The sequence below is a fragment of the Aquila chrysaetos genome, chromosome 2 (assembly GCF_900496995.4).
Source record: "Aquila chrysaetos chrysaetos chromosome 2, bAquChr1.4, whole genome shotgun sequence".
NCBI lineage: Eukaryota > Metazoa > Chordata > Aves > Accipitriformes > Accipitridae > Aquila > Aquila chrysaetos.
The window spans coordinates 9,167,785-9,194,734 of NC_044005.1; the positions used below are offsets into that span (position 1 = coordinate 9,167,785).

General features: G+C 44.3%; 1 protein-coding gene across 8 annotated transcripts; it reads left to right on the forward strand.

Annotated features, from left to right (window-relative positions):
• Window positions 1-25,530, forward strand: ZBTB1 (zinc finger and BTB domain containing 1). 8 transcript variants are annotated; one of them, XM_041127371.1, is made up of 3 exons: window positions 10,221-10,304; window positions 10,896-12,807; window positions 23,668-25,530. In XM_041127371.1, the coding sequence occupies exons 2-3, from the start codon at window positions 10,916-10,918 to the stop codon at window positions 23,702-23,704; spliced, it is 1,929 nt and encodes a 642-aa protein (XP_040983305.1). In that variant the 5' UTR covers window positions 10,221-10,304; window positions 10,896-10,915; the 3' UTR covers window positions 23,705-25,530. The 8 variants fall into 8 exon arrangements, with proteins under 8 accessions (XP_029863311.1, XP_029863308.1, XP_029863309.1 ...); XM_041127375.1 differs by having other exon boundaries at window positions 10,896-12,635; window positions 23,668-24,290; XM_030007451.2 differs by lacking the exons at window positions 10,221-10,304; window positions 23,668-25,530 and adding an exon at window positions 1-293 and having other exon boundaries at window positions 10,896-14,145.
• The last annotated feature ends 1,420 nt before the right edge of the window (window positions 25,531-26,950 follow it).

Sequence of the window (26,950 nt, forward strand, 5' to 3'; positions counted from 1 at the left end):
TTCAAGAGGAGCTGGATGTTGTTAGGCAGGAGAGGTCCAGAGAGCGATGGGAAGAGGGCCTGGGAAAGCTCCTAGAGAGATGAATAAAAAAAAAAAAAGCGCCGTCCTTGGGATCTGTGATAAAGCATGGCAGCGGCTGCCAGCCCCTCTGCGCCCTGCATCGTCGTAAAACTCCAGGAGGGAAGGCGGTGATACTACCGTGTGAAATTGCAGCAAAAGGGAAATACTTTCTCATGCAACTTGCAGTTGTTTTTCTTGCAACTTGCAGTTAAACTGCCGCACGCAGGAGGCCGGTAAGGCTGCGGGTACGAAACTCCCAACGCTGGACATCCACCTGGGGAACCCAGACCTCCCCGTTACCGCCGCTCACGGCTGCTTGGAGGGAGAAGGGGAGGACACCCCGTTCTGCGTGCGGGGCGAGACCCGCAGCGCGGGGAAGGGGCGGATTATCCAGCCGGCTCCGCGGAGGCCGGGAGGGGAGAGGAGCGGAGCGCCGCGGGACGGGACGGGACGGGACGGGACAGCCCGGCAGCGAGGGTCCCGGGTGGGCGCCCACGGGCGGCCGATGCCCCGCTCCAGGTCCCCCTCTGCGCGCCGGGGGGCTTCGCCGGGGGAGCGGGGGGGGGGGGGGGGGGGCGGTGGGAAGCGGAGGGGCCGGGCTTGCGGCACATGGGGAGGGGGGAGCCGCCAGCGCCAGCCCGGGCCGCGGCGCGGCCTCCCCGGCGGCATGGGAGGAGAGGGGAGCGCGGCAGGGAGCCGCCCGCCGGGCCCCGGCATTGGCGGCGGCGCAGCAGCGCTGGCAGCGGCGGGGCCGGGAGCCGCCGGCCGCCGAGGGGAGGGGTCCGGCTCCGTGCGGTCGCGGCGGAGCCGGCGCTGCGGCAGCAGCAGGCGCGGCGGGGCGGAAGTCCTTTGTTGCAGCCGCGGCGGCAGCAGCAGCAGCAGCGGCGGGAGCGGCGCGGGCAGCTCCCCCTCGGCGGCGGCCGCCGCCTCTCCCCGCGCCGCGGGTAAGCGGGGCCGCGCGCCCCTCCGGGCGCCGGGGAGCGAGGCGGGGAGGGGGGGGGGGGGGGGGAAGGCGGGAGGCGGTGCGCGGCGCGGCGGCCGCAGCTCCGCCGGCGGCGGGAGGTGGGAAGTGCCGAGCGGCGCCGGTCGCGGCATGGCCCGGCGCGGCGCGGCCCGGCCCGCCATAGTGGCGCGGGGGCAGCGGCGCCGCCAGGTAAGGGGCTTTCCAGCCGCGGCCGGCCGCGGTGACCTTGCGCCCGGCGGCCTGGCACGGCGCGGCACGGCGCGGCGCCGCCCGGGCTACGCGGGGGGCCGGGCCGCGGCGCCGCGGCGGCGGCGGCGGCGGGTCCGGCGCGGTTGTCCCCGGGGCGCTGCGCGGGGGGCCGCGGCGGGCGCGCTCCACCTGCGGGGAGGGTAGGGGAGGGAGGCGGCCGGCGGCGGGGCCCTGCGGGGGCGGGCGGGCGGGCGGGCGGGCCGGGGGGGATGCTGCGCCGCTCGGCGGGGCGCCGGCGCTGGAAAACGAGAAGCGGCCTAGGGAGGAGCAGGGGCGTGAGGCGAGGAAGGGCACCGCGCTGCCCTGTTGACTCTGGGGCTTGGAAGTCACGTTAAACATCTCGAGGGCCGTTATCGCCGCCTCGCCCCGTCGTCGTTCCCCCCCCCCCCCCGCCCCGCCAGCAGGCCAGCAGATCCGAGCGCCGCGTTCTCTTTTTCCTTTAAAAAAAAAAAAAAACAACACAAAAAACCAACAAAAAAACACCAAACCGCAAAACTTGGAGCGAGCTGCAGTAGTTTAGCGAAAAACCGAGCGGAGCTGCAGCCTGGAGGGAATGCTCCACCCTGCCAGGCAGGAGACTTGGGTTTCACTCGGGGCTGGCAGTGCACAGGATCGCCTTGGAGGCGGCTGGAAAGGAAGGGGAATAGTTTTGTCACATAAAAACAAGCCCTGTGTTGCTCTGGGAGCGGTGTCGAAAGTCTCGTTCCTCAAAGGACTCCTCTTTTCTTCTCGGAGAGAAAGGTAGTAAAAAGAGTAGAGGAAATGGGGACTGAAAAGGCTGTGGGTTTGGGGCTGGGGTTTTATTCCTGTCTGTTTTTCAGGATTTTTGGTAACTCAGATTCTCAAGTTTGGCCTATTTGTCGGCTGATAGACGAGTGCCGGTTCCTCTTGACACGTAGGCATTGGTAAACGGATAGCATGGGTTGGATGCTGGTTAGTATTTGGGTATTTACTGCCAGATTATGTAATTTGCTTGCATTATTTCCCTCGCACTAGAGTATCGCAAGGTACAGCACATACTGTAAAACTATCCGGGGCTGCAACAGTGTGGTGTTCCTTAGGCATTTAATTACATTAAACAAACATTCCTTTAATTAAAGGTGTTTGTTTAACATTCCTCATTACAGCTCTTGGAAAAACCCACACAGCAGCCGTGAGCAGGGGGGATGCGGGCTTCTCATTTTTACCGAATTACAACTTAAGCTTTCATGGCGTGTGGGGGAGAGGCGTTGAGACCATATGGCCGTGGGGAAAACCGGCCAAACGCGAATGGTTGCAGCGCTGGCAGAGATTTTCCTAGGCAGCAGCATAGTGAGTTGACAAGATTATGGAGAGATTTTTGGATGACTGGCCAGAAAACCTGAGGAGTAACAAGTTGTCTTAGTTGCACTCTGCTGCTGTTTGAGATAGCAGGGAACCAGCATGCACTGGTGGGGGGGTTGCATGGATGAGGGTGGCCGCAGGAGGATGTAGGTAATGAAGATGTGGGTTGGTGCTGCGTGGGAAGCTCAGAGAAGTAATAGAAGCCCCTTCTTCCTGGTAGCCGGAAAGTTTTGTGTGGAATAAGATCACAGGCTTAACAGATGCTTCAGCTCTGCTTGCACAAGTCTTTTCTTCATCAGACTCAGCCAGTGTTGTCACTGGCACAGGAATTTGCAGCAATTACGTTGAGAGTGCTCGTAGCAACGAGTCATTTGGGTTTTTAGATGCTTTCTTACTTGAATGTGTGAGGTTAATTGCCTCTTTCACAGATTTCCATTGCTGCTGACTGTGGAGAGCCCTGAAAGTCCGGGATGGACAAAGCCTTTGTAGTTGCTTACCTGCTGTATGGAAACAAAATAGCTGCTCAGAATTGAGATAATGAAAGTTTCCCGATAAAAATCCTAGTGTCCTTTCTCTTAGTTGTTACAGCTGGACCTTTCACTAGAGTCCTTCCGGACCTCACACACACGTAGCGTGAGAAGCCCCATGTGCATTTTTCAGTTTGACCAGTGGTTCCTCAGCGGTTGGGTTATCCTGCCCTGCCTCTGCTTGAGCACGGTGAACACTGTCACCCAAAGAGTTCTGCTGCAGACACAGCGTGTGGGCACAACAGCTGACATAATTTGCATGAAGACCATTTATATCCTCAAATTTGTCTGGTAATTTTTTCTTTCTGCATGTTGTGTCATTGTAAAACTCTCTAGAATTAGCTGGCAGCTGCCTTTTTCCCCCATATTAAATCTGTTTCATTGGATGGAGACCTTAGCGGCTGCTTTTTTTTTTTTTTTTATGTGCTGCAAGTAAAATGTGAAGCATTTAAGACCAGAAAGAGTCAACAAAATCTGTAGTCTGACCTGTGTGTCACAAGTTACTGTGCTTCATTCATGTGGATCCAGCAAGTTGTTATGCCAAAGTATGACTTGTATTTAGCCAGGGATGCTTTCCTGGAAGGCACACACGTATCTTCATTTGAGGGTCTCAAGAGATGGCTAAACCACCAAGACGCCTCTTGAAGTTGAAAGTTAGGGTAACTCAGAGAGCCTAGATAAAAAGGCTCATCTTTCTGCTACAAGGCATAAATGGGGTGGCACCATTTTTCCCCCCACTAATTGTTTCTTTTAAACATATCATTACCTTGTTGCCTGACAACTTTTTACAGCTGTAAAGGTGTGAGATAGAAGATAACTGTGTCTTTCTAGAGTAATCCTTTGTGGCTAGCAAGTTACTTTAAAAGACTGCATAAGCTCTCTCTCGTACTTTTACTCCACAGATCTGATCTAAAGTTGTTTGAAGTTGTGACGGGGTTTTAGTGCAGATGCCTTTTTCTTAATTTATTCACTCATGCTTTTCTGACACCTTATTCCTTGTCTTTTGAGGAGTGTTCTTACCTAAGAACACGTAGTACATCTTAACTAATTCTTAGTTAGCAGCTGAGAATCATAACTTGCTAAATTTTGCTGGCACTTTCTCATTTGTGGACATGGATGCTGAATCAGCAGAGAACTGCCTGCTGAGGAGGGATCAAGTGGCTCCAACGGCTCGTGGTTGGGGGCTTTGGAGCACCTTACCTTTCCCTGGTTCAGTTCTAGCCCAAGCGTCAACTGAAACTTGTTTCTATACATTGGCCACAAGTCTGTTTAAAATGAGTTGATTCAGCCATCAGGATGCGTCTGCAGATGAGTATCTACATCATTGGAAACGGCTTCACAACTAGCATGCCTAAAGGCAGCTGATTGGAAGGGCTATGGGAGGAGGATAAATTATACCTTCAGTCCTACGTAGTCCGAAAGATTTTCCCTGGCAGTACATGGAATTTCCATGATTGTTTTAATTCATGATCAAGGCTATGCTTGCAATGCAAACTGCCATGTCATCCATACGCCCTGTTGAGGTGGACGGTGGTGACCTGGCCCCAAGTTCTTTGCCGTGTTGCAACATTTGTGTAAACTGAGGCACCTTCTTGGACTATAGAGTACCAGAGCAATCTCAGTGGGTTCCTATTGAGTATGTCTAGATAAAAGCTGTAGCCTGTCAAAAGCTCCGTGGTCAGTGCACTAGCCGAACGCCTAAGCTTCTCGGGCATCGTGCCGAGAATTTAGACGTGTTGTGTTGGATTTTCTCCTGAGCATCTAGATGCTGTCAGTTAGGAATCCAGGCTCTTTGGTGGATCTGACCCACAGAGGCAAAATAACTCTTCAGGGAGGAGAGTTCTTGGGAACCCGCGGCAGGGTGGGATATGGTGTCAGACTGCGATGGGAAATTTGCTTTCTGCTGCCCATGCGCTTGTTTCTTTGGATAACCGGGCGTTGTTTTCTTGAGGTTTCCGTCTCGTTTTCTATTAGCACCAAATTCTCCACTCATTTATTATACTTTTGTCCAGCCTGCTCTTGGTTTCCAAAGAAAAGCAGCCAGTAACTAAGCATGTAAGCACTCTGGTTTTGCCTGCTCAGCAGTGGAAATGCTGGGTTTTGAAAACCACCTACTAATTTTAGGAGCCGAAAGGCTCCTAAATTCTGAACCTTGTGGTACGTCTGTTTTAAAGACGGAGAAGTTAGCAAAAGAACGTTACCAGTTCTTCGCTTGAGGACTTTTTTACTTCTATAGTTTTAAAACATCTCAGAAAATTTTGAATGTGAGGAAATGACAAAAAGCATGGAGCTATAGTAAATACCTGTTCTTGCTTGTTGGCAGACTTACAAACAACATACTTGGTTAGTGTAATAGTGCAACTTACCTTGTTCATGGTGATATCTGAATAGTAACAGTATCTGAGTGGTGACTCAAAAGAAAAGAAAAAATCTGGTGGCAGACAAACAGCTTGAATCAAAGCACGGCAGTGTAAAAATAAACATTTACTAGGAAAATAAAATGCATACGGAGACTTTGAGTTTGAAAATCAGAGTGAAAATACCTGACTCAGATATCTTCACTTTACATTTTCGTATCAGATGCTTTGCTAACATTTTTTCAGAACACCTCCACATCGTTTAGTATGGCTTACGGCGTGGCCCGTCGCTGTGTTTACTGCACAAATCGATCATTGCTGAAGATGGAGTTACTTGGGTTCCTCGTTGACTTTCCTGTGACATTTGTGACTACAGTATTTGGGTGTTTTGCAAAGGCAGTGTGCTAGTCAGCTGGGCAAGCAGATGGCATTTCTCCTCTTTTTGAAATAGGAAAGAGTCAGAAAGGATCAGAAATACTTAAAAATTTTGGATTGGCAAACTCACATGCATAGAGTTCTAATTTCCCAAGATACTCGGTGATTAATACCTACAGAGGATAGCTCCCATTGGCCTCAGTTGCTGCTGATTGTGTTTCCCTGTGTGAAGAAATTGGACATCTGAAAAATGCAAGCCAGAATTACTAGAAAAAAAAAATATTAAAAAAGGTTGAAATGACTTGTCCTGGCACTGATGGAGATGGGTTGCTGTTCTCCAAGGCAGTGTTCCTTGCCGTGAGGTTCTCCTTGTCGTCCCCCAGTCTCATTCACTTCACATCCTCCAAATGCTGTGCCGAATGAGGAGGGATCTTGTGTTGTTGCTGCTCAGATCCATCCCGGGACAGATCCAGAGGATGCGCTGCATAAGGAAGGGAGCCTTTGGTAAGAGGAGGGCTGGAAGACTGTACTACGATGCATACATAAACGGCAGCTGAATTAATCCAGTACTGGAACTGAGCGTAGTTACGCCATTTCTTGTGTCTACACTTTGAAACCTTGGGCTTTCTTTAAAAAGGACCTGTTTTTATTCTAATGCCTGCTTTTTTCCAAAGGAAACTTCAAAAATAGTTTGCAGCACTGAACCACCCACATGGGTGATAAATGCAGATCTCTGCCATTCTAGCAATTAAAGTAACAAAATAGTGGTAAATGATCATTTTCTGAGAGCTTGCTCTCGATGGGAAGGAGTTTGTCAGCAAGCCTGTGATATTTGCTGACAGCAAAGGGATCGCTGAATTGGGAATTTGGGGTTCAATTCCAGCTCTGAAGGGGTGAATGCTATAATTGTTTGCCACCCATGCCCCAGCAAAAGCATGTCTATTTTTTTTTACCCCTTCTGCACTAGCCCCTGGAACTTGGCTCTTCCCAGCCCCTTGCCCAAGCACCTTCCCTCCGCCATTTAGACCCTCATTGCACCCATTTTTAATTCCCACTGCTGCTTCCTAATCCCAGTCCCCTCCTCTTGCCTCAGCACTCCACTCCCAGCCTGCCTCTCCCTGCCCTCCCGATTTCCAGAGGTTTTGCCTCGCATCCTTCTTACAGTCCCCAATCTCCCCATGTTTTCACTAAGTCCCCTCCTGGGTCTGGCTCATGTAAGCCAGAAGCGGGCTTCTCCTCCCTCTGGCTGCCAGGAGGGATGCTAAAACCCAGCAGTGAGTCATGGTGCAGAGCAGTCTCTGGTGAGCCCTGCTGCCGGTTTGTGACTTTGTGGAGGTGGCACACAGAATCATGGAATGGTTTGGGTTGGAAGGGACCTTTAAAGGTCACCTAGTTCCAACCCCCCTGCCATGGGCAGGGACACCTTCCACTAGACCAGCTTGCTCAGAGCCCCGTCCAACCTGACCTTGAACTCTTCCAGGAACGGGGCATCTACCACCTCTCTGGGCAACCTGTTCCAGTGTTTCACCACCCTCATTGTAAAAAATTTCTTCCTTATATCTAGTCTGAATCTACCCTCTTGTAGTTTAAAACCGTGGCAGAGCTCTGCGTGAAAGGGGGCTTTCTCTGCAGGTGGGATGGCTCAGGCAGGCCCCCATGTACAAAGGAGCTGTAAGAGGATGAAATGTTCTCAGCGAGGCTGTAATCTGAGATTTTAGTAACTAGCAAAAGCCTTAAGTGTGAACAAACTGATAATTTTTATCTTCTCCCCCTCAAGCTTATAGCTTGGCCAAATTCAGGCAGATTTTTATACTGTGGCAACATATCCAAAGCATAGCACTTTCTCCCTTATGAAGTCTCTCTTCAAGGATTTTGGAAGAGAAACTTTTTTTATTTTTAAAAGAAAAAGTAATCATCTACATATATGAAAGCTTTTTCTTAGCCTTATTTTTGGAACCGTTTTGGCTGAATTTTTCTGTGGAGGGGGAAAAAAAAATCAGTCCAAAGCAGACAATTCAGAAGGAAAGTTTCGCCTTTGCTGGCTGAAATGTGTCAAAGTTTTAAATAGCCCAACACAGGCTCTCAATAGTGGGAAGTGCTGGCAGCTGTAAATATATAGTTACATCCAGCAGGTTAATACAGCATCCAGAGGGAGGATGCCAATACTTTCATTAACATAAATAACTTCAAACGCTCTCTATTTTAATACCTATGTGTAGTACTACCGCAGTAGAGGCTGGGTACGTATCCGAGCACCTTGCCATCCTGGTCAAGTGACCTCATGCTCCGGCTGTTTTTTTCCAGAGTGGTGGTAGGAGGTAGGCATTGCCAATGGGTCGTTGTTGGGTATCGGGACTCACATGCTGAAAGCTCTACAAGAGCTCACCTGTCAGAAGGAGAAAAATCTTTGACCTTTTCCAAAGAAGAAGGAAACTTAGAAAAGACGAGTTTGTGTGCTGTCACTCCAGTGGCTGCCAGATTGTTCTCACCGTTTGGAAACGCCCCCGTCTGCAGGTGCGTGCAGATTGTTTTGTGACCTTTTCGGTACAGATTTGCTGCATCTATTGCTGTTTTGCTATTGCAAGACATGATGGAATACTTTCAGTGTAGGAAAAAAAAATTTAAATAAAACATTTAGAACTTGCCACTTTATGAGGATGAGGAGAATAAAACCAGCTGTCCTGAGCCTTCTCTTGTCTCAATGGCAGTTCACACCAAGAGGCCAGCGGTGCCTTAGACTGCATCTTCTCACTTTCTCATTGGTTTTCACTCTTACAACGTGGAAGTCGAAGTAAATTCTTTGTCATTATGCAGCTGCTGTTCTTAATACTTGATACAGTATACTGAATTACATTTAAGCATCTAATGAATTACCTCAAATCCAAAACACGTTAGCACTTGGAAGACTATGAAGTGCCCTTTTATTATTACTTGATGTTGAGAGCTCTGCAGTTTTTCACAGAAACATCTGAAGTTACCCAGTGACTTAGACAATAATCAATTTTCTGTACAAAAGACATGAAGCTGTTTCAGAGATTCTCCTACTTTCAAAGCCACCCTTTTGCAAGTTAGTAAGAAAGCCATTAAATTAATTTCATGCAACGAGTTGTACTTCTGCAGTGGACATCGCTGGGCCAAACTGGTCAGAGAATTATTATGGCAGGGTGCTCGCCTTGAATTTTGGGTGTGGAGGACTGGGTTGAGAGGAGAGGGGCAGCTGCCATTCAGATGCTCATCATCAGTGTAGTTCAACCCAAATCTCAAGGTTCCTGTTGCCAGACCAGGTCTTGTGCTGGTGGTGATCCATAAGTACTGCTATATGTATGTATTGGCAGTAGGGAATATTGCTGGGTGGGGTGAGCATGTTCTTGTCTTGAGAGCTTGAATGCATTTCTTCCATGGCAGTCCTTCGTGGAATGAAGAAGAATGGTGACTTAACATTAGGTTTGCTACTTAACAAGCCAGGCAACGCCTACGACTTGCGAATTCAACACTAATTGTGGAATTTAATTTCTCCACCCGTTTCCCAGCCTCTAGGAGATGTAAGCTGTCAGGGGAATAAGAAGAAATAGGGAGCATTTTTGTGTGTATTTTGTTTAAATTTTGGACAGTTGAAAGAATGGTTGCAAATCAATCCATGCATTTCATTGAGTCATAAAATGCCATTTAATGTGTGTTGTTTGCTAGTCTGTACTTTATTTGTACAAATATCTTATAGCTATTTGCATTGTTTGCAATAACCTTTCAAAATGTTAATGCTTGTTATTGCTTTAGGTTTTTCATTTCAGTTAGGGCATTCTTTATAGCTTGTGTTGGTTTCTCACCCCCCTCCCTGCGCAGTTAGTACAGAATATGTATATCAGTAAAGGTTTTCCAAAGTGAGTAGTGACTACCTGTTGGATCCGGCCATACTTGGTTAAGTTTATCTTCTGTAAATCAAATGCACACCTCCTGTGTACAATACATTTTTTCTGGATGGTTTTGTTAACATCAACTAGTATATTTTCTTCCTCTTTTCTTTTGAGGACAAATCAGTCCTTTCACTTAGAGCAACCCTCAGCACTCACAGACCTTTCCCTCTAGTCTTTGTCGAGGCTTCATCTTACTGTGGCTCCACCTCTGGCCTGCTAGCTTTCGCAGTTCTCAAGTGCAGAGTTTTTCTTTGTCCCGTCTCCCGTCTACATGTTTTGGTTATATTACAGCGCTCTGAACGAGCGGTTTTGAGAGCAGTTGGAGGCACAGCGTGCACCACTTCCTGCCTCTGCAGTCCGCGCGGCTGCCGCGCAGCTAGCCTGGTCACCATCTGCAGCAGGCTCGTACGCGGGACATGCCATCGCTGACGGGCTGCCCTGCGCTTCTGAGAACGCATTTGAGTTTGCAGTTCCTGGTTTGCAAGATGCCTTGCAGATAAGGTTGAGACTGTCCCTGAGCCGCCCTGAAGAGCAAAAAGTGCATAGATACAGCCTGTGTGGATGCTCCACTGATGTATCTTGCGAGTTTCCTTTAATGGGGAGGGAAAGACCAGTTTGAGCCTGGCCTGGTTTCCAGTATGTGTTGCATCATATGTCTGTTGGACTGACAGGTGAAAAAGGCAAGTTGAGACTGAAGAGTGGTTTCTTACAGTCAGCTCACCCTGTATAGGTGTTGTCCTGGGGCCATCTTACAGAAGTCTACCCTGTGAAGTTTTTGAAGTTCTGCATCCAGAATTCGTATCTGAAAATCTTGGCTGTAGGACTTTGAGATATATTTGCTAATTTACATTCCAGCAGCGTTGCTCTGATTGACATGTGTGGTGGTTATGTTTATTAGTTTACTAGTCTTGTTAAGTCTGGTGGTGAGAACATGGAATTATGGATGTTTTCCCTGGCATCAATATTCGTTAAGTAGTTACCAGCAAAGATCTCCAGACAGGAAGCTGTACCACAAACAGTGTGAGAATAGGAAGATCTAGGGAGGAAAAAGATGGCAGTTACTCCCTACGTTTAAGCAGGTTTTGCTTTTTGTGCTTGTGATTTAACAGATGTCTTCTTCTTTATGCAGGGCTATAATTGAAGTACAAGATGGCAAGAACCAGCCACAGCAACTATGTCCTTCAGCAGCTAAACAACCAAAGAGAGTGGGGCTTTCTGTGCGACTGCTGTATCGCTATCGATGATATTTATTTTCAAGCACATAAAGCAGTCCTTGCTGCATGCAGCTCCTATTTTAGGATGTTTTTTATGAACCATCAACACACTACAGCCCAGCTGAATCTAAGCAACATGAAGATTAGCGCTGAATGCTTTGATCTTATTTTACAGTTCATGTATTTAGGAAAAATTATGACAGCCCCTGCCAATTTTGAGCAATTTAAAGTGGCCATGAACTATTTACAGCTATATAACGTACCTGAATGTCTAGAAGATATACAGGATACAGACTCATCTAGTTTAAAATGTTCATCTTCTGCTTCTAGCACCCAGAATAGTAAAATGATATTTGGCGTGAGAATGTATGAAGACACACTTGCTAGAAATGGCAGCGAAGCAAACAGGTGGGGCATGGAGCCGCCAAGTTCAACAGTAAATACGTCCCATAACAAAGAGCCTGATGAAGAAGCTTTGCAGCTGAGCAGCTTCCCCGAACAACTGTTTGATGTCTGCAAAAAAAGCACCACGTCCAAATTCTCTCACACAAAAGAGCGCGTGTCCCACTCACGCCGTTTTGGAAGAAGCTTCACCTGTGACAGCTGTGGGTTTAGTTTTAGCTGTGAAAAGCTACTGGATGAGCACGTGTTAACATGCACTAACAGGCATTCCTACCAAAGTGCCAGGTACTACGGTGCTGAAAAAATAGACTTTACTGAAAAGGACTCTACTTCTAAAATAATCTCCACACAAACAGAGAAATACAAGGGGGACTCGAGCCAAGCTGCGGACGATTCTTCATCTCCTGTATCAAACATCACAAGCAGAAAAAGCAGCACGGTTGCCTCCGAGACATCAGGTGAAGAAGGAAGTAGAGCCTCTGAGAGGAAGAGGATTATCATCAAGATGGAACCAGAGGACAATCCTGCAGATGAGCTGAAGGATTTTAATATCATTAAGGTGGCAGATAAAGACTGCAATGAGTCTTCCGACAATGACGACCTAGATGATGAGCAGGAAGAGCCGCTTTACAGATACTACGTCGAGGAAGAGATCAGAGAGAAGAGAAATGCTCGGAAGACTTTAAAACCCCGTTTATCCATGGATGAGGATGAAAGAAAGTGTTTGAAAAGTCCGCGGCACCTTAACAGGAAGGCTCCGTCAGTGCAGGAAGATGTGGAGAACGCTCCCTGTGAACTCTGTGGGCTAACAATCACCGAGGAAGATTTGTCCTCTCATTATTTATCCAAACACATAGAAAATATATGTGCTTGTGGCAAGTGTGGTCAAATACTGGTCAAAGGCAAGCAGTTACAGGATCATGCGCAGACCTGTGGAGAGCCCCAGGATCTGACCATGAACGGTGTCAGAAATTCTGAGGAGAAAATGGACTTAGAAGAAAACCCTGAGGAGCAGTCGGAAATAAGGGACATGATGTTTGCAGAGATGCTAGAGGACTTCAGGGACAGTCACTTCCAAATGAACAGCCTTCAAAAAAAACAGTTATACAAGCATTCTGCCTGTCCTTTCCGATGCCCTAATTGCGGTCAGCGTTTTGAAACTGAAAACCTAGTGGTTGAACATATGTCAAACTGCCTGGAGCAAGATCTGTTCAAGAACTCCATGATGGAAGAGAACGAGAGGGATCACAGACGTAAGCATTTCTGCAATCTTTGTGGGAAAGGATTTTATCAGCGTTGCCACTTGCGGGAACACTATACTGTTCATACCAAGGAAAAACAGTTTGTTTGTCAGACATGTGGGAAGCAGTTCTTAAGAGAGCGCCAGTTGCGGCTCCACAATGATATGCACAAAGGCATGGCCAGGTATGTCTGTTCCATTTGTGATCAAGGAAACTTCCGAAAACATGACCATGTACGGCATATGATATCTCACTTATCAGCTGGAGAGACTATATGCCAGGTCTGCTTTCAGATATTCCCAAATAATGAGCAACTGGAGCAGCACATGGATGTTCATCTGTATACATGTGGAGTATGTGGAGCAAAATTTAATTTGAGGAAAGATATGAGATCTCACTATAATGCCAAGCATTTGAAAAGAACATAAGCGTAAACATACTGTTAAAGCATTAAGTTGGCAGCAGAGAGAACACCAAAGCAAGGCATAAAGTATAGTAGACAAAAATTGAAAAAAAAAAAAAATTGAAAATAAGTCTCTTTTTTATTATTTTTTTTTAAGACCCTCCTAACCATAGGTGTCTATTTAGGCTCATTAAGTATATAGCTTTGAAAAGCATCATGTGTTCAATTATTACATTTTCACTGTTTCCTAATATCAGTTTCTGTTCTTAATTTTATTGTTTTACTAAGTAGATATACAAATCATTATTTTTAAACTGTAGATTAAAAGCACAATGTTACCCCTTCACTGACTGCTATTAAACAGTTCTCGGATCCATGTCCGTAAGATGAGTGCTTTAATATTTCCATGTGTTGTTTCTTCATGTGAAAATTTTAGACCACAGTGATTAATGTGCAAGAGCATAATTGTTTATAATCCCCAAATTAATTTTCAAAATGAAAAAAACCCAATGCCAAGAAATAATCCTTTGCTCTCTGACTCTGCTGTAAGGGCAGAGCTGGCTGTCCTGGTCCTCTGCTTCTTGGCTTTGTTGGAACATGCATCCCAGGGGTGAGAGCACGTAGGCTCAGTTAAACCTTGCAGACTTGGACTGGTGTGCGCAAAAGGAAAGGGAGTTAATGACTGTCGGGATAACCGAGGAGTTCCCAGCAGAGTGGTCATTTTCCAGACTTGAAGTCCTAGCAGAACTGTACAACTGACATTGGCCTTTCTTTTACTGTCTGTACCTACGTGGGTATATATAACTTGCTTATCCTAACATACAAGGGAAGAGTGGCTGTGGTGGATTGCTAGGAATGCAGAATGGTGATGTGCATTGAAGACCTCATTTTTCAGCCTAGCTGTAAATGGTGCCTTGCTGCTTGTGTTGGGAAGTTAAAAGTGGGATGGGTTTGAAGATAGTCCCATTGCTTGGGTGGGGAGGGGAAGGGGGAGTGTGGCTCATGTGAACCTTAGGTTTTTTGTTTCTTGTTTTCATATTTTCTGAATGTTCTGTTTTTCAACAAGAATACAACAAGAAAAGACTGCAGAGTTTGCTTAATAAATGTAAAGATATTTTATGCCTTTTAAGATTTCTTTCTGATTCTAGTATAGCCCTAATCTGCGTAGCTTGTCTCTTAATTTAATTGAATTTAAAAATCCTACTAAGTACCAGCTGACATCAGTTTGAGGCAGTTTGGCCTTTGAGAGAATGACTGGCTTTGACTCTTAGGCACCAGCTGTCTAAATGTTTGTTAAGTGCGTGATTTCTAATGGGGGGAGGAAGGGATCCTAATATGTAATGGTGGAGAAAACTATTAAAAAATAAAACCTAGCAGTACTTTCTCCCAGCAAATCTCACTTTATCAAAGAGGGTAGTAATGCTATTTCCCACTGAGCCGTGGAGGGAGGAAAGAAATTTAGATGAGCCATTAAGGCAGTGGGACTAGATGATCACTGTAGGTCCCTTCCAAGTGAAATATTCTATTCTGTCACCTCACGCGCCAGTGGTGGGGTTGAGAATAGGAGCCAGGAGCTGAGGGTGTAGTCCAGGGCTTTCACGCGCTTGTCGCTGTCGGATCTTTGATCTTTGATCCCTTGTTGTTTCTTGGGGGTTACAAGGGGTATCAAGCTTTAATGTTAGACTATTTAGAGAAATTAATACATTCAGAATGTCCACTATAACTATTTAAATTAGTATGAGTTGCCTTGCATTTATTCAGTTTTAAATGTGTATTAGAACTTCTCTTGGTTGCTAGTGTGTGCGTTTATGCAGTGATGGAGAAGGATCCTGCCACCAGACCTCAGTCCTGAGCCGGCAGCTGGCTCCCTGGGCATTGACTGCTTCGGGTGCAGTTTGGGCCGTTAGTGTTTTGCTGTAACTGCTCAGTCCTATGTTTTCTTGTATGATGCTGAAGCCAACCAAGTCCTGAATAATACTGGGGCCAAAAAGACCATGGATGTGAATGCACTCCAGCATTTCAGTTAATTCAGAGCTTCCCCCTTCTTAGGATTTATTCCACATTCCTCATCCCAACCCAGACTGAAGCTCAGTGTGTAGAAGTTCAAAGAATAAGTGGGATAGGTATTTTAACACTTTCTAGCACTGGAATTAGTGCTAAGGTGATTATAAGACTCTTTAGAAGACAAAATATTTAACTACAATGATCGTCTTAGAGATGAAGTAGTGAAGTGCTGTAGTGGAAGAGTTGGGAGGGTTAATACACTGCACACACCAATTCTCTGACACACAGGTTATCCGTGACATTATCAGCTATGGCTGGACTGGGAAAAGCAGCCAAGGGAAGCGAGGGAGAACTGGAGGGCACTGGGGGAGTGGGAGGGCTGAGTGGGAAAGGAGTTCCTGAGTGGGAGGGAGTGCCAAAGGCTGTGGGGGGCAGGATTAGAGCTGTGCAGTGGGAAGCAAATCCCAAAGGTGGCGTGGAGGGGGCGGCTGGAGGAGTGGATAAAATGTCCTGTAGACGCCTGAGACCGGAGTGAGAATGACTCAGCTTGGCTGGGAGAGCTGTCGGCCTGGGTGATTAGCTCACTACGGCACAAACTCGGAGCGAGGATTGTGTACCAAGTACAGCCAGCCCCTGTGCTGGAAGGACTGCAGTGGCACAGCAAAGCCTAGATTAAAGACCTTGATGAAAAGGAAGAGGTGACCTCTGCGAACTAAGAGATCATTCCTGAATACAGTGAAGGGCTAAGGGTGATTTATGGAGACTCCTGCTCAGGGTCAGGAGCCCTTGTTTACAATGTATTGGTCTGAACTTGACCCAAAAACATTTCACAAAAAATGTGACTTCCTAGTGTAAGCAGACCTGCCAACTACAGAAGTTAAATGGAGGAACTGGGAATGATGATATTTATGTGTACTGTCTAACTTTATAAACACCCTGGAATACCTTTGGTTTTCAATTATAAGCTGTGTTGTAGTAGCCTTTCAAAGGAAAGTTTGTTAAACCTTCCAACTGAACTTGAATTAATTTTTTTTCCTGTTCTTGTGAAACAAACCCCAGTGCCTTGGGAGTTCATGTCTATGAAATGTCCAGGCTAAAGCTCAAAAAGAGCATGAATTGCACTGCAGGTGAGCCTAAGAGTGGATCTACTTGTATGTAGGCAGAGAAAACCAGAATGACTGAAGTAGCCCGAAAAGTGATCAAGGGGAGTATAGGAGAACAAATCAAAGGTACTAAGGCACAAACAAGACAGCCTGGCTTGCAAGTAGATGGGGAGAGTGCTTATGGTGATGTGTAAAAGCATGCAGGGGAGCAGCACGGGACTATTGAAGAAAAGGCCTGGAGTGACAGGAGGAATTTGGCTGCTGTGAACAGGGAGAAGGGGTGGGTGCTGAGGCAGCCTGGGTCTGGTCACTTCTGAGGACAGGGGTGTTCTCCCCGGAATGGGACAGAAGAGTGAAATGAGGGTGTTTCCACGCTCCTACCATGATAAAAATTACTTACTGTGGAGACAGAATGAAAGCAGACCTGAAAAAAAAAAACAACTGCAGTTACAATATCCTAGAAGTCTTGCTGTTACTTGAAAGGTAGTGAAGGGCAGGCAGAAATACTTCATTTAGAGTTGTGTTTCCTCTAACAAATTTGTACTTCTCAGTCGTCATAACATAGTTCGTTTGCATCTCCTTACTGCGCTACGTGGACTGTTAGAGTGTAAAAGCACTTAAGGATATTTGAGTGGGGGTGTAAGCATACCACATTGCACAAGGCGTAGCCAGAAAGAGAAGGACTTGCTGGATGCTCTGACTTATATTTTTAAGTGATTTGCTATTTGTATTTTTGGAGGGCCTCTCTGTTTTGTTGTTTTCCTCATTTTGGCAGTGGTGTGGGCTGCGACCCTGAAAATAATTTGTAAGTAGCCAGCCTAGCTCTTAGCTTTCAGGATTTACTCAAGGTGAAAAAGAGGGAATTCATAAAGACCTGGAATGAGCCTTAAAATATCACAAAAGCTGTCGAGCTTCTTTTTCAGTTTCAGAGGAGATGTTTCAAATGTTAAAAAATATATATACTTGTAAATGCTTATTGGCAACTTGTTAATTCAAAGAGTATTTACGTTGTGTATAATGATATTTGTAGCCAACAGGTCTGTGGAGAAATCTTGATTTGAATAGAGTATCACAGAATTCTAAGAATTTATGCTTTTATTAGGGGACTTATCTATTTAATATTTTCAGTTAATGGAGAAAATACAATTCAGAATATTTTTTATTCAAAGCTGAAGACAGAAAATGTACTGCCCTGGAGAATACATTAAAAATACTTCGTTATAAAAGTGAATACTTTGACTACACTATTATATTTGAACACTAGTGCTAAACCATCAAGAGTATCTCGCCTATTGGTGAGGACGTAAGTTTGCTCCTGAAGGCAGTGCCACCTTGAGCTCTGGCAGCCCCTTCCTCCTCCCCACCTAGTTCCAGCTCTCATATCCCGTGTGTGCCAGCCTCTCCATTGTCAAAAAGCACGTATTTATGTAGCTTCACAATGAACTGAATCAAACAACGGTCTTTTTTTTTATTCCCTTGGGGCTGTTTTTTGGCTGGACCAGTTCCCCGCTGTGCTTCCCTCTCCGCCTCTATGTCAGATCTTGTGCTAGCACAATAGAAGGGGTGGCACGAGGGGAGAAGCGGGGGCTCGTTTGCTTAAACGAGCTGTGCCAGAACTCAAAGCACGTCCCAAGCTTAACTCGGTCTCTGTCTCCCCCAAGCATCCTCATGGAAGCTGAACTCTTACATTCATCTCCTATTTCCTGATAAGGAAAAAAGGCAGCCCAGCCTCTTACATACAAATGAGACACATCTATGCTATCTGCCCTCTTTATGAGAACTGGAAACCTTCCTGAGTTCAGCTCAGCCCTCAAATATGCTCTGGAGCTTTCTTAGTCTTTCTTGAAACAGACTATGTAGTGCTCCACGCCACTGGGTTCGTGTGGTCGGCCTGGCCCGAGGCCAGGAATGAGCTGGGCCCCTTGTCCGGCCAAACACCAGGAATGGCTCCCACCTTCCTCTGTCTTTGTGCCCTCCAGCTGTGGACACAGATGCAGCTGTGCTGCCCACATGCTTGGCAGCTGGGCCCCCGCTCTCCTGCTGCCCTGTGCCCCTCGCTGGTCACGATGGGTGCTTTTCTGGGTGTCGCGATGAGGGGAGACAGTCATCTTATTTTTGGTCTAATACTGAAAGCTTGGGATAATTCCTTGTGTAAGTTAAGGAGATGTTGGCAGTTATCTCTTACTATCCCTGTGTGCCTGCTTCTGACTTTTAAGTGCTTCCTAATCTGAAAGGGTTAAAAATCAAATATTCTGACTTCCCTAATTCTCAGTTGGTTTGATGCTTGTCACAGATTTAAAGACCTACAAGATGAAGCATGACTAATTTGACTTTATAAAGTCTGCTGAAGGCTAGAAATTAGGAGCATTTTTAAAAGCTGACATTTCTGTAGTTCTCAGCTATAAACCAGTTTTCTGTGTTTTCTTCCAACTTCCAAAAAACTAAAATATTGCTGTGCAGTGTATTCTTGAGACGTGTTAGTAGGCTGAGATTTTGAAGGGGGAAGCTGCCAAAAAACAGGACACATTTTATAAATTAAGTGTCTTCTGCCACTTTTACAGTCACTTCTACAATTCTGGAATTAATTGTGATTTTATTTTATTTTTTCATGCAGAAAGACAAATCTTAATTTGTTACAGGGCAACAGAGCTCATGACTCAGGATTCAGTTCATCATGACTATAAATATTCAGCCCTGAAACAAACAGCCCATGTTCCTTTTCATGTACTTGAATGACCAGTGCCAACTTTACAAGAGAAATGCTATCGGATTTTTATTTGGATCATTTTTGCCTTCAAATGTCCTGTAGGGTTGGGTTTTTTTTTATTTAAGTTGTAGGAAAACAATATCATGCATCATGCTTTTAGAGGAACGTTTTTCAGTAATTTGTGCACATTCCCTATATAAAAGTAGTTGAAAATATGTTTTTAAAGTTTCATATTACTGTATTCAAGGGAACATAAGAAAATTATGAGATGAGAAATCAGCAGATAGTCCAAGGCCAGATTTTGACTGTCTGTTTGTTTTGCCTAGCTAGCATGGCATACCTCACCCCAAGAACCCAGAATTTCAGAAGGAGTCAGTATCTTTGATTCTCTTGCAAGAAAATGAAAAGGTTTAATCCTTTCCTGGGCCTTCTGGCATCCTAAAACTATAGTAAATCCTCCTGCAGCTACAACCACAAAAACAATGCTGCATCTAGCATTTCCTGTGGGAGAAAAAAAAATTAGCCTTTTCAGAGCTGTTCAAGAACTTCCCTCTCTGACAAAAGTCCTCATGCTGCTATTGTTTTTACTCAAATTCAGCTGTGATTTGCATCAGTGAGATTTTTGGGGTGTACTTTTTTTTTTTGGTTGCAAATAAGAGATGATCTCAGATGATGGGAAGAGAGCATTCCTTAAAGGCCTCCAAACCCTGGAAGCTGTGTGGATTGTGGGAAATCTACTGGAAGTCAGGACTGTCTGCAAATCCTTGGTTTCTCAACCTGTCTGTCAGGCAAAGTGCCACCAGTGTCAGCAGTTGCCAAGGTCTATGCAGCAGCAGCGTTGCCAACATGAAAGATGCAAGAATCAGTCTTTCCCCATCTCCCCTGATGACAAGGTTGCTATTTTAAAAATTCATCCTTTTGGCTCTTCTATTTGCCTTCTGTTTTTTGAAATGGGAAGATGTGCTTTCTTCCTGTTTTAAAGCAATGACTAGGGCTAAGAACTTGCCTTTTTTAATAGTTCTCACATGTTCAATTGAGCCTACACAAGCCAGTAATACCTATTCTCTCCTTTTTTTTTGGTAACCATCCCACTACATTGGGGATGGTCACCAGAGGGACTTCTGCTTCCGACTCCCCAGAGAATGAATGGGAGAAATAATATAATGTCCTTCTCTGCATGGCAAAAGACCCAAGACCATGAAAGTTTGTGGAAATGCAGATACTCTGGCTAAAAATAGAGTTTGCTGAATACCATAGATTACTTTTTGTTTTGGTAATAGATACAACCACACTTCTGGTACCAGTTATGTTCCTTTCTTTTACACAAGTCATCGTTAGAGAATTTACTCAGCATGCTAAAGATGGTGCCTCTGTTTCCTCCCTGCCTATGCGGTTCCTAGTGGTACCTACTGGGAGAGTCTCCCAGCTACCAGACTACTGAGGTTCTGGTTTCTAGACATTGGTTATTTAAGAGATGAAATCTAGACTATCCCTCCTTCAGGAAAAGGATAGATACAGTAGTATTGTAGAAGGAGGAAATACAGGGTAGGATCCCTTGGAACTGATGCAAGAAATTGTCTTAAGTGTGCCGCACAGCCCAGGAGAGAGCTTGGATCTCTGAGCTGCATTGTTATCAGGTAGATTAAATATAATTTGTGTACACTTACATATGCTGTAAAACATGACACTGGCGCAGTCTGCACGCCTGGAAGTATGACGATTAGCCCCACCTAGTCTGCTTTCAGATGGGGTTGTTTCACTTAGATTTTACTGGCTGTTGCTAACATGGTCAGTTCTGCCAGAAAAAGACGGAGGTCCTGATGAACAGTAACTTAAAAACGGCAAAATAAGTCAATTAAGACACAAGAAATCTTACAGTAATTGTTACAGTTCTTTCAGCTTTAGTTGCTCTGCAAAGAGTTAAGTAGTTCAAAGGCAGCTTCCTTTGGAGAATGTTTATTTGATCAAGTTCAGTGTGGCTTAGACCCCAAATAGAAATACTGGCTTCAAACAGAGCACTACTATGAAAGTAGGAATAGTCTGTGGCCTTCCAGACCTCACAAGCTATGTTGGTTTGTTACACAGAGTCAAAACAAAGATGTCCCTTAAAACACATATACATTAATTCAGTGTATTTCACACACTACAATCTTCTATCTCAGATCTGCTTTTCTCCCCAGTCATTGGGGCTGTGCCAAAGTCACCGAGATCCTGGATGAACTATAGACTTCTCAGTAAAAAGCATATATGGTATGATTGGACCATCCAAGCTACTTAGATCATTACGAGGACAGGCTTTGAGCGCTGCTGCTCCTATTTACTAAGCTTGAAGTACTACATCCTTTGGATTTTGGAACAGTGCTTATCTTTGCTTCTTGATTCCCTTTACATTGTAGAAAGCAGGGTGAGGAAGAACCCAGTAGGTGCTTCTCTTTTAAATGGAGTCTGGAAGATCTTGTTAGCTGGGGGGTGGGGGTGTTATTTTTTTTTGTTTTTTTCAGGTCCTTAGCTGGCTGAATCTTCAGACTTCTAATAAATACGCTAAGCATTAAAAAATCATTATTAATACATGATGAGATATGCCGAGTTCAACCACTTAATGCAACAGTCAAACCCATGCAGATGCTATTAGTACAGGAACCTGATATCATGCCAAAGCTGGAGAGTTATCTTTGATCTATCTCCAGATCCTCCTTTTATTTGTAAACATGCAGCTAATCACAGACTTCCTCCGACTTTTATGAAGTGGAAGAAACTGCATCCTTTGTAACGTCTCTGAAGTGCTTTAACTTTGCAGATGTGCATGGATTTGTGTGATGGGGAGGTGTGAGCTCCATCTGGTGGCTAACTGGAAACGTGCATATTTCTATTTAAAAAGCTCAAACGTTTCTACAGTTGAGCAGAGTTCACTGTGTGAAGAGTGAAGCAGATCCTCTTGCAGCTGTACATTCCTAAAACAACTTATGTTTTTAGGGTAGCTAGAGGATTTTAGAGTCTGGGAGGAGGGCACAACATTCTACCTCTAATCTAGCTTACTGTGGGCTAAAAGCTATTACCCATGCCAGCAGTTCTCTGGTGTTCACAGTTCTGTATGTACACCACACCACCACAGTTGGCACTGATTAACAGTATTTTTGCAGTCTCATCGGAAAAATGTAATTTAATATTCACAGGCAACCCACCTTCCCACACTCAGCAGTGATCCCACACAGCATAGTCGATGTATTTGAGGGCGGTGGTGTAAAGAAGCTCTGTCATGCTGCGTGAGCTGTGTATGATCTGCAAATAGCGGAGATCTTTGCCTGTAAAATGCAGGCTGGCATCTTAATAAACAGCAGTGTTAAATACTGATGTTGCCTAGGGAAAAATGATGTTCACATGCATACTGTAGTTAGGATACCTTTTTTTCTCCTCTGTTAGTTTACAAACAAAAAAAGGCATTTCCTGACCTTTGAGCTAGTCAAATAAGAGCTACTTTGAGATAATTGCATCAGTCCAATGAATTCCCCTCCAAGATCTGAAGAGTGTATTAGGTAGACACATGGACTTGCTGCCAGAACCAGCAGTACTTTGAAGCCAGCAGTTTGCACGAGACTTGCTTCCCCATGTTCACATCGCCCTCCTGGCATGAAACAAAAGCCATTGGTCCCAGATTGCTTTTTTTGCCCACCAACAAGTATGTGACGTGCCACAGAGGGCAGAAGTAATATACAGACAATTCTGGGCCTGGCATATGTTGTGAGGGCCTGGCCACGTGTCACACAGGGCATCCTATATAATGGGCACTGAAGTGTGGAGCACCACTCTAAACGCTTTCCTCTCAAAGGTGTGCCAGGAAATTCAGCCCTGAGCTGGCCTTGAGGATGCTCTAGCAGGTAAGTAATGCAGACAGCAGACAAACCTGGCTTCACATGCAGCCTTGAAGCCTTTCCTGCTCTGCAGTGTAGACACAAACACTTGGTCCAGGGCTGCCATAGTGTGCATAGAAACATCAAGTGTAAATTAGCCAGAAGCGGGACAATTGTGTACTTTGTACAATATGATTTACATATCAAAAGAAAGAAGTCAGTATACCAAGAACCGCCCCCCCCCCCCAGGATTGTATTTAAAAGTTACATCCACATGTTTCCAATTTCTTGATTGTTCGTATCGGATACAAAGCTGCTCATATTTGTCATAAATTAGTTTGGTTGAAAGACACTTACAGGAATCGTAAATATTTATATAATTTGTCTGCATTTAACCTAAAATAAGAATTTGGGGAGGGGTGTTAAGTAAATATATAACAGTTATCTCTGAGTTAGGCAAGGGAAAAAAAAAAACAAACAGAGGCAAATATGAAGCAGTAAGAAATATTCCGGGGTGGGGGTGTTCCAAGCTATGAGAAGTCCAGGCTGAGGGGAAATAATACTCGTGCAATTTTTTGAGCATCCAGTAAGCCAAGCCATAAACCACTGCTGGAAAGTAACAAAAATAACTTCTGGGAGGCTTGGGAAGTGAAGTTTTTCTTCAGCAAATCTTTAGCTGTTTTGAAAATGGAAGGCAAAGGAGAAAGAAACAAACGAAAGTTTCTGAAACAAGATCAAAACATTGTTTAAGGTTAAGTTGTGTTTTGGTGGGGTAAGGGCTGAAGGAAATGAACCGTGTGGCTTTTAAACAGAGTTCCTGACTGTGGTGGGTGCTCTGAATATAACTGAAGGATGGGAATTTGGAGCAAAACCACACCATAGTGAGGTGGGAGGGGCCACATCATGCTAGCAAATACAGTACAGGAGTGTGGGCTTCTGACCTTTAATATTTTTCTTGCATTTCTTTTCTGCATGGCAGTAGTGAAATAGGGACTTCTAAGCTTCTGAACAACTGAGAGAACCAGGTTTGAAGAAGACATGAGGAAGAACGGGTCGACAAAAGATTTCATAAAAACTCAGAACTGCGTGTGCCAGATCTGAATTGGCACCACCTTTGCTTTTTTGACATACTGCAGCAGTCGCAAAAGGCACCAAAACAGTCAAATTAGAATATGCAGTAAAAGTTGTTTTGGACTCTTACCTGTATTATAAAACTTACTTTTTTGTGACTATTATTTACACCTGTTAAAAACAAATTTGAAGTCTCCTTTCATGGAGCAGACAGCCAAAAGAGGCAGATGCCAGGTGTTACAGGCTGCACTGAAATGAGTTTGCAAAATTTGCTATTCGTGTGCTGGAGTGCTCCTTTTCTGAAATGAGGCTTCTTAGTTTCTGTCAAAAACTGTTCAGATTTTTTAGTTCAAACATTAGAAGTGTATACTCGTGAACTAAAACTTATGTATTTTCAGACAGTTACACTGCTAAACTATCGAGTGTTAAAAAAGAGGAAAAACAATTTAATCTGGAGTACAAGGTGAATAAAAAATCTTAAAAACTGAGGACAGAGGGTCCCTGAGGAAGGACAGGATGGTGAGAAAGATCCAGCTGACCTGATTCCCCCTGCTGCCATGATCATCATTTGCAAGCTGAAGAGGACCTTCCATGGAGCACAGTGCTTGTATGTGGAGAGTAAAGAAATGGTGCTCTGGTCTTATACAAGAATGGTGAAAAGTTTTTAACAACAAGGAGATAAGTAAATGTGAAATAATCTTCACAGGGCACAGGGTGCCCCTTGTTCTGGATCTAAGCCTTGCAAAAGCTGGCTTGAAGAAGAGAATCAGGCATTCATGTTCAGATTTGAGCATTTTAGGAATCCTAATGTTTCCAGATAAATTAACGGGGAAAAAAAACCTAACCAAAAAACCAACAAGGCAGTAAATGTTTCAAATTAGGGCCAGCATGGATTAAAAAAGTATTAATCTCTTTTGCTTCCCCCAGACAACAGTGGATCAGATTGAGACATGTAAGCAGACTAAACATGCTGATCTATATTCTGCTGTAGTTACGCATCTTACTAATTCTACTCATGACTATAAAAGGATGTTTCATTGTTCAAGTATAAGTGTTATCTCAAGAAGAGTCTGTCTATAATTTTATTTAAAATTGGCATAATTTTCATTACTGTTGTTACGAAGTGTGTAAAATATTGTCTGTATTGCAGCTTGTATAGGGCATGTGTCTGTGCTTGCTTTACTCTTTTTGAGTTCATAAAGTTGCTATACAAATGCAAGAAAAGATGTTCAGATATCTTTGAATGTGGTTCCTTAATCTAATTACATAGCCCCAAACATTTCAGCATATAGCTGTTGAAGGTATCAGCTCTATTAACACATAACAACTTAAACATTAATATAGGCCTTTTAAAAGCCTTCAGTGCAATATTGGAATGCCGACACTTCAGTCCCAGTGGCTGTGCTGGAGCAAAGGGGAAGATCGTGAATATCTGGGCAAAGCCACGTACCACTGGGGCCTCTGCAGGGAGAAGGCACAATATAGCTGGGAAATCTAATAGAAAATGAGATGTCCTTTCCATAGAGAACGGTAGGACCGCCACGAAGCAGGAGAGAAGGGAAATATGTTTACAGCATCACCTAAAGATAGGCCTTCAACAGTCTACTAAGAGCAGGACATCTAGAACAGGCTGTGACTGTTCTGTAACTTCGCAATTATTTGTAGTTTATGTAGAGTATCAGTGAAGACATTCCAGGTTAGTTTTCATCATCTTTAAACCTTACTCTGTGCTTTGATACAGTATCTTTAATAAAATATTCTTACAAATCTGCTTATTACTCTCATTTAATTCCATTTTATACCTGAGTTAATAACAGTCCCAGCAACAGGGTGAAGTTCCAGTTACCACCTGCTTCATCTGCTCCTGCTTTTTTCCCATTTACGTGCTAAGAATGACAAGAGGGAAAACTAAGATGAGTAAAAATCAAATAATCATAGGAATGAGAAAATAAGAGACATTTATAGCACTGCTACAGTTCAATTATAAAAATTCTTCACACTAAACATTTAAGTGAATCTGAGAGATTAATCAAATTATACTGATCTCTGAGTATGAAGTATTAGTCTTTGCCTGTGTTTACATTTCCCTTGTTTAAGACTTATCATTATTTTCCAGCTTTACAGTTAGTGCCAATAATTACAGTATGTTGTTTAACCCCATTCACAGCAGTTCTAGACAAAGTTCTCTGTTTTTATTTATCCACCCCCTGGACCATATAGAGTATCCTTTTAATATCTTCAGACAAGACCAAGCAGAGTTCAAATATACTGGAAGGTAAGATTAGAATTCAAAATAATCCTGGCAAGGAGCAGACATGATCTGAAAACACAAGATGTTATTTAATAGGAACAAGTGCAAGCTGGAATCATTAGCTGTTCAAGTAAAGGAACAGCTGCTTAATTTCCATTAAAAAGAACCGATACGTTATTTTGGATCAAATTCTGAAAATGAGTCTGCAACATCATGCTGTTGCAAATAAAGGTAAAAACTGAAATGCCTAAACTGGAGTATAATCTGCTCCTTCAGAACTGCTGAGGCGTGAGCTAGTAACGTCTCCAGTTTTGATCATGGCACTTGAAAAATAAGATAGAAGTTGCATGCAGAGAATGCAGGAGAAAGCAATGAGAATGACTAGAAGCTGAGAAAACTTTGCCTTTGAGCACAGATTGAATGATTTTAGGTCATCTTACAGAAGAGATGGTAGAGGGGAAATGATGATTTTCATATATATAAAAGCCGGTTGCAAAGAAAAATAGAATAACGTTTTCTCATATCCACAATCAATAGGAATAGAAATAATTCTCTTAAATTGCAAGAAAGGAGGTTTTGGTTAGGCACAAAATGAGACTGAATGACCTATTGAGGTCCTTTCTGATCTGATTCTATAATTGCTTGCAAACTATCTGCTTTCAGGTCCCTTATTTATTACTGTCAGTAGAGCTGGCACTGGCTGCAAGAAAAGGAGGCTGCAGTTATAGGAAAGTAAAGAACTGACTGTCTAAAATGCACAGCACACCAGTTTATCTAGTTATCACTAGTGATACTAACCTCAGCTTCTAATCATGCCTCAGCAAACTGTCAGAAGTCTATGTAAATGAATGCGCTTTAAAACCACTTAATTATAAAATAATTATTCCTTGAAACATCAAGCATTAGTTTAATCAGTGTTGACAACTTCCATGATTTTATT